The 16,307-nt window shown below is 39.8% G+C and overlaps 1 protein-coding gene across 2 annotated transcripts in view; it reads right to left on the bottom strand.

Moving 5' to 3' along the window:
• LOC105029028 (cohesin subunit SA-3) overlaps positions 1–16,307 on the bottom strand; it is a 93,050-nt gene that overhangs the window by 61,607 nt on the left and 15,136 nt on the right. For both annotated transcript variants that reach the window (XM_020044840.2, XM_029119341.2), the window contains exon 17: positions 13,176–13,268. In XM_020044840.2, the coding sequence (XP_019900399.1) occupies positions 13,176–13,268 (93 nt within the window). The remainder of the gene's footprint in view (positions 1–13,175; positions 13,269–16,307) is intronic.

The raw sequence follows: 16,307 nt of genomic DNA, 5'->3' as shown, positions 1-16,307 counted from the left end.
AGAAGAACACACCAGATACGTAACATCACTCTGTTGGCCCAGCCGGTGTTTACAGCGGCTAAGACCAAAGAAGACAGTTCCAGCTACCTCTCTGGCATCGCCGCGGGCGACCCAACCCAACGGGAATACCAGGCAATGTTGGCACAAAACCTTCAGGCGTCTGTTAGAAAACTGAAGATGAAGAGTTCACCTTTCAAAGTTCACCTTTCAGCACGACAACGACCCAAAGCACAAATCCAAATCCACAAAAGCATGGCTTCACCAGAAGAAGATTAATGTTCTGGAATGGCCCAGCCAGAGCCCAGACCTGAAACCAATTGAACATCTGTGGGGTGACCTGATGAGGGCTGTGTAAAGGAGATGTCCTCACAATCTGACAGATTTGGAGCGCTTTTGTATAGAAGAGTGGGCAAATATTGCCACGTCAAGATGTGCAATGCTAATAGAATCCTACCCAAAAAGACTGAGTGCTTTAACCATTCATGGTCGACGTCCGCGATCCCGCGGACAGTGCTAATTTGCATAAATATTTCGAAAAATAGATTCTCCATAATCGTCCGATTCCAATGGTATATTATTTGTAGCCACTTTCCTGAAGCGTTCCGTGTATAATTGGGGTTTTCCGTGTATAATATGGGTTGTATAGTTGTATAGTTTGGGTTGCTATGAGAACTTTTCACCAGGCAACGACATTGCCTATTCATCTTAGAAAGGCTCATTTGTACATCAGTATAAATATTACAAGCGTGTACATCACTATATATGATGTTTTTAACCATAATACATCGTTTGTATTATATATAAGATATAAAAATTAATATTTAGTCAAAATAGTATGGGGATGTTCTTGAGTTTTTGGGAAGAAGTTGGTAATTTTTCTGAGTTTATAAAATATATAAGTCCAAACGTAACTAGCGATCTAGTGCTGCCATCTGCTGGCCGTTTTGAGTCATTACACCTATTACATGGGATTTTACATTCAATCTTATTTATTTCATAATGTTTTATTTCTAGGTAGAAGAACCACATTTTTTGGGGGTGCCTATATTTTTTACCTTCTATTATATTATTTTTCATTATTTTCAACCCAATTACAGTGTAATTTGATAGTAAAGGCATGAAAGTATGAGGAAATACCATTGACACAAAATCTAATAATGCTTTAAAAAAAAAATCTTGATGCTGAATGGCAGAAATGTTTTCCGAAAACATTTTTTTTGCCTGTCAAACAGATGAGTTTTATAAATATTGACCCAGAAGTCTGTTTTTATGTGTTTTTATTGTAGCCAGAGGGGTTGCTATTAAAAGGATACATCATAATAGGTTGTATCTGTTACAGAAATGAATCTAGGACCCAAAATGTCCCACTAGTGAAATCCGGCCGAAAGCCCCATAGGCTACCAAGGGTTAATAAAATCAAAAGGTGCTTGAGCAAAGAATTAATTTGAGGGTGTGCACACTTATGCAACCAGGTTATTGTAAGGTTTTTATTTTTCATTTTTCCTCCTCCTTTTTCAATTGAATTGTACACATTATAGGTCACATTCAAGGTGGAAAAAGTTCTGACATTATTTTTGTCTCATTCTTTTACATCACAAGATCCTGGCATTTTAACAGGGGTGTGTAGACTTTTCCAATGTAGTTAAACTCTGCAGTAAAGGTTGGACCTTACTGTATATGCATGCGCACCGATTGTCCTTGATCTGTATACGGTCATGGCCCAAGTCCCGGGCATTGGTGAATATCTTGTTGTGGTTGACCTAGTAAATGCATTTTCCTTTTTGGTATTCCCTGTGCACAAGGGTTCCGATTGGCTGCATTTTGTATTCCTTGGTGGAATATTTAATATCGTTCATGGAGATTGTTGTTAACCTGGAAGTTTTTTGAATTCGCCAGGTTTTGCTTTGTTTGGGTGAACGTATTCTTTGCGTTGTGAATGTCATTCTCTTGTGAGGCCCACTCTTTCGGCTATTGCCTATGTGCCGACTCCGCTAAATTTAGATTTGATTTCTCATGTGTTGTTAGCTGGTACATATGGAGATATTCGTCTGATGTCTTGGGATTCTACAGGTGCTGGTCATAAAATTTTAATATCATCAAATGTTGATTTATTTCAGTAATTCCATTCAAAAAGTGAAACTTGTATAATTTATACATTCATTCCACACAGACTGATATATTTCAAGTGTTTATTTCTTTTAATTTTTATGATTATAACTGACAACTAATGAAAACCCCAAATTCAATATCTCAGAAAATTTGAATATTGTGAAAAGGTTCAATATTGAAGACACCTGGTGCCACACTCATCAGCTAATTAACCCAAAACACCTGCAAATGCCTTAAAATGATCTCTCAGTCTAGTTCTGTAGGCAACACAATCATGGGGAAGACTGCTGACTTCACAGCCGTCCAAAAGACGACCATTGACACCTTGCACAAGGCAAGACACAAAAGGTCATTGCTAAAGAGGCTGGCTGTTCACAGAGCTCTGTGTCCAAGCACATTAATAGAGAGGCGGAGGGAAGTAAAAGATGTGGTAGAAAAAAGTGTACAAGCAATAGGGATAACCGCACCCTGGAGAGGATTGTGAAACAAAACCCATTCAAAAATGTGGGGGAGATTCACAAAGAGTGGACTGGAGCTGTTCTTAATTGGCCAGCAAACTCGCCTGACCTTAACCCTATAGAAAATCTATGGGGTATTGTGAAGAGGAAGATGCGATACGCCAGAACCAACAATGCAGAAGAGCTGAAGGCCACTATCAGAGCAACCTGAGCAGTGCCACAGACTGATCGACTCCATGCCACACCGCATTGCTGCAGTAATTCAAGCAAAAGGAGCCCCAACAAAGTATTGAGTGCTGTACATGCTCATACTTTTCATGTTCATACTTCTCAGTTGGCCAACATTTCTAAAAATCCTTTTTTTGTATTGGTCTTAAGTAATATTCTAATTTTTGGAGATACTGAATTTGGGATTTATATTAGACGTCAGTTATAATCATCACATTTAAAATAAATAAACATTTGAAATATATCAGTCTGTGTGTAATGAATGAATATAATATAGTTTCACTTCTTGAATGGAATTACTGAAATAAATCAACTTGATATTCAAATTTTATGACCAGCACCTGTATACAAGATTAATGTCCTAAATAAAATCTGAGTGATGAATTGGAAATTAGTACAATTCCTAATTTGGTAAAATTTGGTCTTGTGGTTTTCTTACAAAAGGTTTAAAAGTGTTTCTCTCTCCTTGTATGGAGTAGTAGAATGAAGAACCACATGGCGATGGTCTTTAACGTTAAGAAAACACACTGTTTCCCATGAAGAATGGATTTGCCATCCAATACAGTCATAGCCTGAAACAGAGGGTAAAATTGCCAAAGCCTGTTTATTCCCCAAAAAGCCAAAGCCTGTAAAATTAGATGTCTTATTTTAAAATGTTGAATTGGGTTTGGTTAAATAATGTAGTTTCACTTTGTGTGTATTTACAATAATAACTGGGGTAATACTTGTGTTTTAAGATGGATGCCTGATACTGGTTACTGGAGTTTAAATTCTAAACTGGTACACTGACAAATGGACAAATGGGGTAGATTGATGTGACAGTGTTTAGAGGTTTAGATTGAGTGTCCTTGGGATTATTCACTGATTGTACCTTAATTTTAGTGACATCATGCATCTGTTCTCTTAACATGGCATTTCTTGAGAACTTTTTGTTTCTTACTTTCCACCCTAATTTTAATGTGTTGATAAGTCAAGCACATTTTTACAAACCACAGCGATTTTGGGTGGGTAATAACACTGTACCTTCAGTTAATGTAAAGTATGGGCTAAGTTAAAAGCAAGACATCCCTTAACACAGATGGCTTGAGGACCATGTCAGATGTTAGTGTGGAAACTTACATTTAATGAACATTTCACACAATCCATTTGGCCTTTATGGCCTACCAGAAGTGGGTAAAGTCCTGGGCTCCAGGAAGGGGGGCAGACCCCCTGGGATGGCCTCTACCAACCATTCCCATTAAATCAAAGTAGCTTATTACTACGGGTTTAATTAGAGTGTTTTGACTGGCCTCACCTATGGTAATTTCCCCAACATGAGTAGTATAATCAGTTTTGGGATAATCAAACATTAAGTGCAAGCTAAATATATTTTCCTCTCTATAGCTTTCATGTGGGAATGTATGGTTTTACAACCAACTTGTAGTGAGGTTAGAGACTTAAAGTCACCCCCATTGTTAATAATTAGAACAATCTTGATGTTGATGCATGAAATATGCACGAAAGTTGTGATATTGGTTTTGGCTAAGCGCCACTATTTGGAATGACATGGACATGCATCAAAGTTGGAAAAATTCCCTAAACTTTAGGAGGTTAATTGAGACATTTTGTTTGTGTTGTCACAATCTAGTTTGGCCATTGCCTGTGGAAATGCACATTTTTATATGGTAATTTGTGAGTTGTTTCACTGATTAAGACAACTTTGTCAATAGGTTATATGTATTATAATTCCTTCCCACAAGCAACCATGTTTTTGATTTTGTTTGTGGATGTTGTGTTTTTATAATATTCACATGTTTTTGCTGAATATCCAGTTTGTGACTCTTTACTGAATTAATGTTTTCTCTCATGAGTCATTCTGCTTGAATTGGGTTTTTGACTTATTTTTAACTGCTTAGAGAAGAAACAGATTTACTGATGACATCAAAATTAGTATCCTAATTTGGCTATACTGAATACATGGTGTTCATTATTCTGGTTTTGACTGGTTACGACCATCATTTCTCTCTCAAACAGCAAAAAGGTTGAAAGCCAAATTGACACTGGGTTGAGACTTTCTTTAAAGTAGAGATTTTTAAGAGAAAACTAACTTTTACTTTGAGAGTTTATCTAGTACAGACAAAAGTTGAAGAGTATCTGGTACTGTGAGTATCTAGTATTCTTTATTTCCCTGTGTAAAAGTGCAAGATATTTACAGATCAAGATTGGGTCACTCACTTTTAATGAAGACCCTCACACCGTGTTTCAGTACAAGGTTTGGGCAGACAGGACAAAAAAAGGGGGGGGGGGGGGGGGGGTGTCATGATTTATGACAGGATTACAGAGTGTCTTTGATGTGCTAGGATAAAAAAAGAAGAGACTTGGAAAATTTTGCACTTGGTTTCATCTTGAGGAAAAATTTGGTAAAATAAAAGTTGTTATTTGAGCATCAAGATGGTATGAAATGTTTTGATTTGTAATAAGGCATTTAATCATTTATGCGAAGCAAAGGTGAATTTGTTTGTTGTTCCGAGACAAAACAATCAGATGCAATTATATATTAACTGAGATCTTGTTAGATGATGAACTGACAATTTTTATGAACTACTCTTTGAGAGTGATACTTCAAAGTAAGCAAACTCTTTTAACCGATGATGAGTTATTAGTGAGAATTTGTGTTCTTCTGTTCTTGTAGTTTTTGTTTTTTGTTTGTTAAACCAACTATGGAAAAAAGGGAAATTGTTATTTTTCCACAATAGCAGAACAGAGTCACCAGAAATGTTAATGTTTCCGCTATACTGTTACTGTTTACAACCGTTCTAATCTATTTAGGAAACGGAGTAGAAAGACATTGGATATACAGGTATACAAGTTTAAGTGTTTGGTAGGACTGTGTTCTAACGCATTAACAATAAGCAACAAACTAATGTAATGGAAATTTTTCTGATTGTGTACTGTGCAGTTGCAACTAATCTTCTCAAGGAGAATTCACTGACAAGTAGAATTCAGAATTCAGAGAATCAGCCGGCGATCGTACATTGTTTACCGGGGGGCAGAGCCACCGACGTAGCCGCAAATCTGGGGTTGGTGCTAGCGAAGTCTAAAACTGGCAAGTATAGAGAGTACAGAGATATTGTTATCCACGTTGGCACCAACGATGTTAGGATGAAACAGTCAGAGGTTACGAAGCAGAACATAGCATCAGCGTGTAAATTAGCTAGAAAGATGTGTCGGCATCGAGTAATTGTCTCTGGCCCCCTCCCAGCTAGGGGTGGTGACGAGCTCTACAGCAGACTTGGGCAACTCAATCGCTGGCTGAAAACGGAGTTCTGCCCGTCGCAGGAGGTAGAGTTTGTAGACAACTGGCCTTCTTTTTGGGACTCTCCCAGAAATAGGGCCAGGCCTGATCTGCTGAGGAGCGACGGACTCCATCCTAGCTGGAGTGGTGCTCTTCTTTTGTCTAGGAACATTGACAGGAGTCTCACTCCTATAGCTTTAACATGAGATATGGTGCAGGTCAGGCTGCAGGCTGTTAGCCAGCCTGCTAGCATAGTGGAGTCTGTCAATAGCATAGCCAGAGTAGTTAGTACAGCTTTACCTATTGTCACTGTGACTTGTTCCAGGCTGAGAAAAGTTAAACAAGGTAGTGCTAACAAAAACATCCTTATTAAGATAAAGCCTTCCTCCACCTCGGTCAAAAATAAAAATAATTGTATCACTTCGCATCTCAAAATGGGACTCCTAAATAATAGATCTCTTGCTCCAAAGGCAGTTGCAGTAAATGAATTAATCTCTGATCATAAACTAGATGCTATTGGTTTATGTGAAACGTGGCTAAAGCCTAATGAATTCACTGCCTTAAATGAGGCCTCTCCTCCTGGCTATACTAGTGATCATATCCCTCGTGCGTCCCGAAAAGGAGGGGGTGTCGCTAATATTTATGACAGTAAATATAAACTTACTCTCAAACATATCACAGAGTTTCATTCTTTCGAAGTTTTACTCATGAAAGTTAACCAGGCCGATAAATCATTTTACATAGCTACTATTTATAGGCCCCCCGGGCCATACACATTGTTCCTCAATGAGTTTCCAGAATTCTTGTCTAACCTTGTAGTTTTTTTTTGGCGATTTCAATATCCATATGGAAAACCCCAATGATCCTCTTCAAAAAGCCTTTCAAGCCATAATTGACTCAATGGGATTCATCCAACATGTCTCAGGTCCAACACATTGCCACAATCATACCTTAGATTTAGTCCTGTCACGAGAAATAGATATTGTAGATTTAATAATTTACCCCCAAAATCCTGGATTATCGGATCACTGTCTTATTACATTTACCGTTAAAACAAGAAATCCACTTGCCCCCCAAACAATGAGTTTCAAAAGCCGTACTATAAATTCTCAGATTACAAATAAATTCCTTGATATTCTTACTAGTTCGCTCATTAATGACAGAGTAAATAAATCTGTTAACGATCAAATCGAAGAACTAAACTCAATACTGCGAAATACATTAGACATAGTTGCACCACTAAAAACTAAAGAAATACGCAACAAGAAACTTGCTCCTTGGTACACCGACAATACTAGAGCACTTAAGCAAGCCTCCAGAAAATTGGAGCGAAAGTGGCGATCCACCAAGTTGGAAGTATTTAGACTAGCCTGGATAGACAGTACAGTACAATACCGAAAATCACTCACGTCTGCTCGATCAGCTTATTTCTCCAACCTGATTGAGGCGAACAAAAACAATCCAAAATTTCTCTTTGATACAGTTGCAAAGTTAACAAAAAAGCAAAGCTTAGCAAGTGAAGTGGGTCTTCACTTTAGTTGTAATGAATACATGAACTACTTTGATGAAAATATCGTCACCATTAGAAAACAAATAACTGAATCCTTAAATAGTTATGGTCCTAAAAATCTCAGTTGTCCAAAAAATTTCCGGAACCTCCCTGATCAGGTGTCAATGGGGACACTTGAATTTTTTGATACCGTATCGCTCAACACATTTACAAAATTTGTAATGAGTTCTAAACCCACAAACTCTCAGCTAGACCCGATTCCTACAAAATTACTTAAGGAGTTATTTCCTGTTCTAGGTCAGCCAATGCTGAACATAATAAATTGCTCCCTTTCCTCCGGATGCGTACCAAACTCACTAAAAACTGCGGAAATTAAGCCTCTTCTAAAAAAAATCTAATCTAGATCCCGACATATTAAACAATTATAGGCCAATATCGAACCTCCCGTTCCTCTCAAAAATCTTAGAAAAATGTGTTTCCCAACAACTGAATGCCTTCCTAAAGACAAAAAACATTTATGAAATATTCCAGTCCGGTTTTAGATCCCATCATAGTACTGAGACTGCACTCGTGAAGGTAACAAATTACCTTCTAATGGCCTCAGACAAAGGTTCCGCATCCGTCCTGTTGCTTTTTGATCTTAGTGCTGCTTTTGACACTATTGATCACTCCCTTCTCTTAGAGAGACTGGAAACCAATATTGGGCTACGTGGACATGTTCTAGCCTGGTTTAAATCTTATTTATCTGAAAGATATCAGTTCGTTAGTGTGGATGGCATATCCTCTGACAAGTCAAAGGTATGCTTTGGAGTTCCTCAAGGCTCGGTTCTGGGCCCATTACTTTTCTCACTATACATGCTCCCTCTGGGCGATGTAATCCGAAATCACAATATTAACTTTCACTGTTATGCTGATGACACACAGTTATATATTTCAATGAAGCATGGAGAAGCCCCTAAATTAGCTATTTTGGAAGCATGCGTTTCAGATATTAGGAAGTGGATGACAGAGAATTTCTTGCTCTTAAACTCAAATAAAACAGAAATGCTCCTATTAGGACCCAAAAAACAAAGAGCGTTGTTAGCAGATCTCACTGTGAACCTTGACGGCTGCATGGTCGTATCCCAAAAAACTGTAAAAAACCTTGGCGTTACCCTTGACCCTGACCTCTCCTTTGAAGAACATATAAAATATGTCTCAAGAGTTGCTTATTTTCATCTTCGAAACATTGCAAAAATTAGAAACTTTCTATCAAAAACTGATGCAGAAAAATTAATCCATGCTTTCGTTACTTCTAGATTAGATTACTGCAATGCTCTTCTCTCTGGTTATCCAGACAAATTAATAAATAAACTTCAATTAGTGCTGCACACAGCTGCTAGAATCCTAACTAGAACAAAAAAATTTGAACACATTACTCCTGTCCTGGCATCCTTACATTGGCTGCCTGTTAGGGTTAGGGCTGATTTTAAGGTTTTACTCTTAACCTATAAATCAATACATGGACTTGCTCCTACTTACCTTGCTGAAATGATCCAGCCATACATACCTACACGTAACCTTAGATCGCAAGATGCAGGCCTTTTAATTGTACCTAGAATTTCTAAACAAACAGTTGGCGGCAGGGCCTTTTCTCATAGAGCTCCACTCCTGTGGAATGATCTGCCAATTAAGGTTAGAAATGCAAACTCAGTGCAAACTTTCAAGTGTCTACTAAAAACTCATCTCTACAGAACGGTTTATAATTAGGTGTAGCCTGGCCCGGGGGCGTGAAGGTGACCAGTAGGCTTGATACTGTCCACCCTTGCTGTCTTGCCAAGTGGGCTCTCATCGCCACTGGGATGCCCTCCCTCCAATGCCCTTCGGGGGAAGAGTCACTGGCTTGTTGTTGACTCTCTATTGCGCACTTGTGCAGTTGGGCTGTACGCTGCTAGCAATACTCGCCCCTCATTCAGGGGGGTTGCGGTTGGTGGGTGTCCCTTTGGTTGATGCCTGGCAATGTGGTTGGATTGATTTCCTGCCTGTTGGGCCCTGTCCGGGGCCTCCCCCGGGTAGGGCCACAGTGTCACCGGACCCCCCCGTCTCAGTTTCCAAGGTGTTACGCTGCTATATTATTGTGCTGGGGGACATGAGGGATGTATTACTAACTTTTCTCAGTTTCCTCCAGTTTTAAATTTTAGAAGGAGATGAGGTCCTGGTCCACACCTGCGGATTACCTGGTTTGGGGGGACCGTTGCTGTTCCTGTCCTTGTCCACCTGGTCATACTTCTGACCTAGTCTAAAATCAAATATACTCTGGATTTAGCCCAGAGAAATGTATTTATTATTCCAATTGGACTCTTAATATCTCACCCGACACAACCAGAAGAGGACTGGTCACCCCTCTGAGCCTGGGTCCTCTTCCTAAAATTCGACCTTCTTAGGGAGTTTTTCCTAGCCACTGAAATTCAACACTACTGTTGTTTGCTCCTTGGGGTTTAAGGCCGGGTGTCTCTGTAAAGCACTTTGTGACAACTGCTGTTGTAAAAAGTGCTTTATAAATACATTTTGATTGATTGATTGATTGATTGAAGTACAGGACACTTGAAAGCGATTCAGTGGTAAAGGACTGGTTGGAGCCGAGAGAGAATGAGTTTGGCTTGAAGCACAATTGTGAGGTGGGCTGAGATAAGATGTATCACACACACACGGAGTGTCCCACAGCTGCAAGCAGATTCTACTCCCCAGGGTGCAGGGAGTCTATAGTAATGCCTGGTTCCTGACAGCTGGACTAATTCTAGTCCTGATGATTCTGCCTCGAGATGAAGAAGGCAATCTCCAACCGACGGAGGGAGCTAAGAAAGGCTCCAGTTCTGGACAATGTTTACTGGGGCGTGGAAGACCAACTGCACAACATCATGCCACGCTGGTTGGGTCCATACCAGGTACACCTCATCTGCTCTCCAGGTAGCTGAGAGAGGAACCTGGAGTCGACACCACCCACGCTACAGGAGGGTTTCGGTGTTTAACAAATTAGGCACGGTGAAATGAAGTCACTGAGAGAAAAGTGAGTTTTTGGTGCTAGTAACCATCACTTCCGACCCGGCCTGCAGCTATAGAGCCCTTAGATAAAACTGGTCATCTTGGCATTCACAAAGGAGAGCACACAGATTCTTCTGACCTGGCTGATAAAGCAGCTAGAATGGAGACGATTAGAGCGGTGTCATCGTAACCTGCATTTGAACTATGAAGGACAACACCTTGGAATATACTTCTGACTTTTACGTTCTGTTACATCGGTCTGCCAAGAAATGGTTCATAACTGTCTGCCAGCCATTTGGAGGAGCAGAACATTTGCGATGACTTTGGAAGTACATCTTATTGGAACCACGAAATGACTTTTCAGTGAATCAAGTAATATGCATGAGAGGACTTTGTACCAGTAATAAATTGAAGGATGTATTCAGTGATTGGTGTTTACACACCCAAGTGTCGATGCAACTTATCCCATACTGTCATTATATATGTGTCACCTGAAATTACTTATTATTACTATTACTAATCATTAGGGTAATGATATCAACAGGGTCATGTTGTTAAAGAGTACTGTTTTGTTGCAGTCTACATCCTAATGAGTAAATTGTTTAAGGACTGATACCAAGGGTTGATTTGGTATCAAGGGGAAGGATTGTTATGGATATTTCTTGAACTGATGTATTCTTACTGATTAAAGTATTGAGTCCCCATGTTTAGATAACAAAATTAATGTGGGATTGGGGATCTGGTATTTGTTTAGGGGGCATCATCGACTGGTATCAGCCGATTATAGGGTTACTCTAAATCTGTTTGTCCAGATGACAGTCTGTCCCTTGGGTGAAACGTAGGTAGTGATAGAACAAAGGGAATGTGTTTTATTGACATAGGACAGCATCTTACCACACCCATTTTAACTGTATTAAATACTGACTGTTCATGTATTTAACTCAGATTCCTCAGAGGGTTATTTTGTAAGCTTTTGACGCATTTCTCTATTTGCAAATAAACTGCTAATTAGGCCAAGAGAATTGTCTCTGTACTTACTCCTTTAAGAGTTCCTATCGATGGAATTTCCATCACACTGTTGTGTAATATTACAATCTTGCCTACAGAGCAGGGCTCCAAACAAAAAAATCAATTAAGGAGCCATTGGCTCCTATGGGGGGAAAAAACAGGCGCCAAATAATTTTTCTAAGAGCCACATAACAATGCACATACTTTTATTCACCTTGTTGTGTGCATGTCTCTCCTCTTCCGACTTATGAACTATATACAGTCAAATGAAATTTTTTTACGCAGAATCTGAGCCAGTGTCACTGCCACTGACCATGATTATGTCCATATCACTTGGCCACTGAGTGTAGTTTGGCCGTCTCCTCTTCTTTTTTGTAGAAAGCCAGCGTTTGACACATGGTTCAGGATCAAACTGTTTAAGTGATGGGCCTTCAGTGCTGATCCTGATCAAATCTTCCAAGGTTGACACATGGAGTGAATTGCGTACTTTAGATTTGATCCTGTTTTGAGCTGAAAAACCACGTTCACACTGAGCAGCCGAAATTGGTAGGACAAGTATTATCTCAACTAGATACAAAACATTAATATAGCAGACGAATAAATAATCACAACATAAGGCTACGGCGCATGAACTGGAGATTATATCATCATGAACCGAACCGTAGCCTACTCGCCTCACAGGCCTGAAAAATGTGAAATATATCTATTATCTACAGAAAGCTGTTTCTAAACAGAACTATCCAAAAACAAAAATATATATATATCTCTATCGATCTATCCTAATCCGTAGGAAATATGCATTTCTCTCTTGCGCGTTCACTAGCCTACTGCAAAGCTCGCAAGCCAGTAGGCTATCGTCAACCTAATCTTTGCAGCCGACAGAAAACACTTGTTTATTAATAAACAATTAAAATGTCTCATTGCAAACCATAGACCAGTGGTTCCCAACCAGGGGTACTAGGACCCCTGGGGGTACTTGGCCTTTCCACAGGGGGTACTTGAAAACACTCATGACACCATAGACTTACTAGTGAAATGAACAAGAGGGGGTACACTTCAGGGGTACTCCAAGCAGTGCAAATTCTTTTTGGGGGTACAGTAACTGAAAAAGGTTGGGAGCCACTGCCATAGACAATAGCATATAAGAGGCGCAAACAGAGCGGAAATTGAAGGCGCGGCTCGCAATGGCTGTTATTTCAAATAGAGCATATTTTAAACTAATCGGTTAACCGGTTTCAACCGGCTAATGAGGCTTGGCGGTTGGTCAAGAAATGTTTTCGTTTTCGCCATAGTGGAAGGGGGCCAGACTATGTACAAATTAAAGACGTTAACAAAACAAATGAAGCGATAGGCTACTGGTTATAAAACATGCACGTAGGATGCAAAGTTTACAATCAAAGGGAGTAAATTTGTATTGTCGCCAATGGCGACCTTGGCAGAAATTTCACTCGCAAATAAATATATTTGGTCGCAAATGCGACCATTTTAGTCGCAGTTTGGAGCCCTGCAGAGGGAGCAGGTATAAAGAGTGCTAGTTCTTTTTCTCTGCGCTACCTCACTCTCCTACCTTTTCCAGTCTGCCAGTGCTGCTGTAGGTCTCCAGGTCAAAATGCAGGGGAGCCTTCAGGAGTTTGGTCACTTTCTCCACATCCGCTGAGTACTGTGTGCAGTGGTGACAATGACAAATCAAGCCGAAATATTAAGAAGCAGGGATAAAATGGTATTACCAACTTCCTATGAAGAAATAAAACGTCAAATAATCAACAAATACAAAATTACATCTGAAACATAGATATCTAAACCAGATAAGATCAAGCTCTTTGTATTTGAAATTATATATTTGGGGTTAATTAAGTGCTGAATGGTATCTCAGATATCTTCATTCATATAAGATTAACCATTTAGATATTGGTGTAGCGGTCTAAGCTCCAGACTTGGCTGAGTGTCGGTGCTCTTCCTCTCTCTCTACAGACCCTTTGGAAAGTATTCAATATTCATATTTGTCCTCTTGCATTCAGAGTCCTTCAGGTGACATGTCATATCCCTATTACTCAGGAGTGGTTTCTCACTTATCAAGAACCTTCTGGCCCAGTTACTTATTTTGGCTGCTGGGCCAGCTCTTGGAGGAGTCTTAGTGCTTCCAAACTAATTTTATTGCACAATGATGGAGCCCACTTTGCCCACTTTGTTCATTGCATTAGCAATTATTTATAACCTTCCCCAGGTCTATACCTGCAGAAGCAGAAAATGGCACAGTTGTTTTAGATTGATGTTTGTGCTGAGCCCTCTTCAATCTTCTAAAGTTCAAAAGACTAGAGTTTTACATGTCTCACTACTGAGTACACATCAGTCACAATTCTTTCAATCTTTAGTTCACTTTTTTTAATGCTGTAACCCACATAGATCCAACTAATGCAAAATTACATTTGTTGCAAACTAATTAATATTATAGACGTTATTGACATTGTCAATTAGTTGTTGAAGCCCTATTTTACACACAGTATCCCACCCATTTACTTTCTTTTAATTCTTCGTCATGGTGATCATTCTTTGGTTTTTCAATCACTTGGTAGACCAAAGGTCTTCCTTGGTCTACCAAGTGATTTGTCATTTCTGAGCTAACCACTTCTTTCATTTGTATTCTTAATGTACCAAACTGTTCATTTCAGGACACCAAACCTTTTGTGTATATTTTGTGTTTTATCTTAATAAAAGCTAGCTTGACTTCAATTGCCCCTTTGGTCCATATTTTGTCAGACACAAGCTACACACTCCAAAAGCAAATCCTAGAATCAAAGACTGCTTTCTTAATGCAAACATACCTGCCTAATAAGAAACAGCCATGAGGCCAAATGTACAATAACAGTGGGGAGAACCAGTTTTTGATACACTCATTTTTATCATAGGTACTCTTCAACTGTGAGTGACGGAATCAAAAAAAATAAATCCAGAAAATCACATTGCATGATTCTTAAGTAATTAATTTGCATTATATTGCATAACATAAGTATTTGATATATCAGAAAAGCAGAACTTAATATTTGGTACAGAAACCTTTGTTTGCAATTACAGATTCTTCAGGTTTCTCCAGATTCTTCAGGTTTCGTGATTGTCGCTGGGCAATACGGACATCCAACTCCCTCCAAAGATTTTCTATTGGGTTCAGGTCTGAAGACTGGCTAGGCCACTCCAGGACCTTGAGATGCTTCTTACGGAGCCACTCCTTAGTTGCCCTGGCTGTGTGTTTCGGGTCGTTGTCATGCTGGAAGCCATGACCCATATTCAATGCTCTTACTGAGGGAAGGAGGTTGTTGGCCAAGATCTCGCGATACATGGCCCCATCCATCCTCCCTACATTACGGTGCAGTCGTCCTGTCCCCTTTGCAGAAAAGCTTCCCCAAAGAATGATATTTCCACCTCCATGCTTCACGGTTGGAATGGTGTTCTTGGGGTTGTACTCATCCTTCTAATTCCTCCAAACACGGCGAGTGGAGTTTAGACCAAAAAGCTCTATTTTTGTCTCATCAAACCACATGACCTTCTCCCATTCCTCTTCTGGACCATCCAGATGGTCATTGGCAAACTTCAGACAGGCCTGGACATGCGCTGGCTTGAGCAGGGGGACCTTGTGTGCGCTGCAGGATTTTAATCCAAGGCGGCGTAGTGTGTTACTAATGGTTTTCTTTGAGACTGTGGTCCCAGCTCTCTTCAGGTCATTCACCAGGTCCTGCCATGTAGTTCTGGGCTGATCCCTCACCTTCCTCATTATCATTGATGCCCCATGAGGTGAGATCATGCATGGAGCCCCAGACCAAGGGAGATTGACCGTCATCTTGAACTTCTTCCATTTTCTAATAATTGCGCCAACAGTTGTTGCCTTCTCACCAAGCTGCTTGCCTATTGTCCTGTAGCCCTTCCCAGCCTTGTGCAGGTCTACAAATTTATCCCTGATGTCCTTACACAGCTTTCTTGTCTTGGCCATTGGGGAGAGGTTAGAGTCTGTTTGATTGAGTGTGTGGACAGGTGTCTTTTATACAAGTAACAAGTTCAAACAGGTGCAGTTAACACAGGTAATGAGTGGAGAACAGGAGGGCTTCTTAAAGGCAAACTAACAGGTCTGTGAGAGCCGGAATTCTTGCTGGTTGGTAGGTGATCAAATACTTATGTCATGCAATATTATTTACAATGTGATTTTCTGGATTTCTGTTTTAGATTCCGTCTCTCACAGTTGAAGTGTCCCTATGATAAAAATTACAGACCTCTACATGCTTTGTAAGTAGGAAAACCTGCAAAATCGGCAGTGTATCAAAAACTTGTTCTTCCCACTGTACCTTTGCCACTCTAAAATGGGGAGAATATACTTTTATCCCATAGTCATTTCATATTTTCAAGTTCTGAATACAGAACACAAAAAATAAAGACATGACAATGTCCAAACCAAGTTCACTGTATTGGAGATTCCAGATTTCCTGCTGATTTCCATCCTGATAGGAAAGTCACCAACCCCAAATGTATAAAAAACTATTCAACCATAGTCAGGAGTTTGGAATAAAACACATAGTGGCAGTCCCTTTCTAGTGGATAATCATTCAGTGTTATCAACCAGGATACACTGCATTCATCTCACTCTATTATCCCCCAAAAGATGTTTCCGATGGGTCTTGGAAAATATACATTTAGATTGGTGCACCTTAAAACA

The sequence above is a fragment of the Esox lucius genome, chromosome 4 (assembly GCF_011004845.1).
Source record: "Esox lucius isolate fEsoLuc1 chromosome 4, fEsoLuc1.pri, whole genome shotgun sequence".
Taxonomy (NCBI): Eukaryota; Metazoa; Chordata; class Actinopteri; order Esociformes; family Esocidae; genus Esox; species Esox lucius.
Note: the sequence above shows the minus strand (reverse complement) of the source record. Positions and strands in the feature narration are given on the sequence as shown.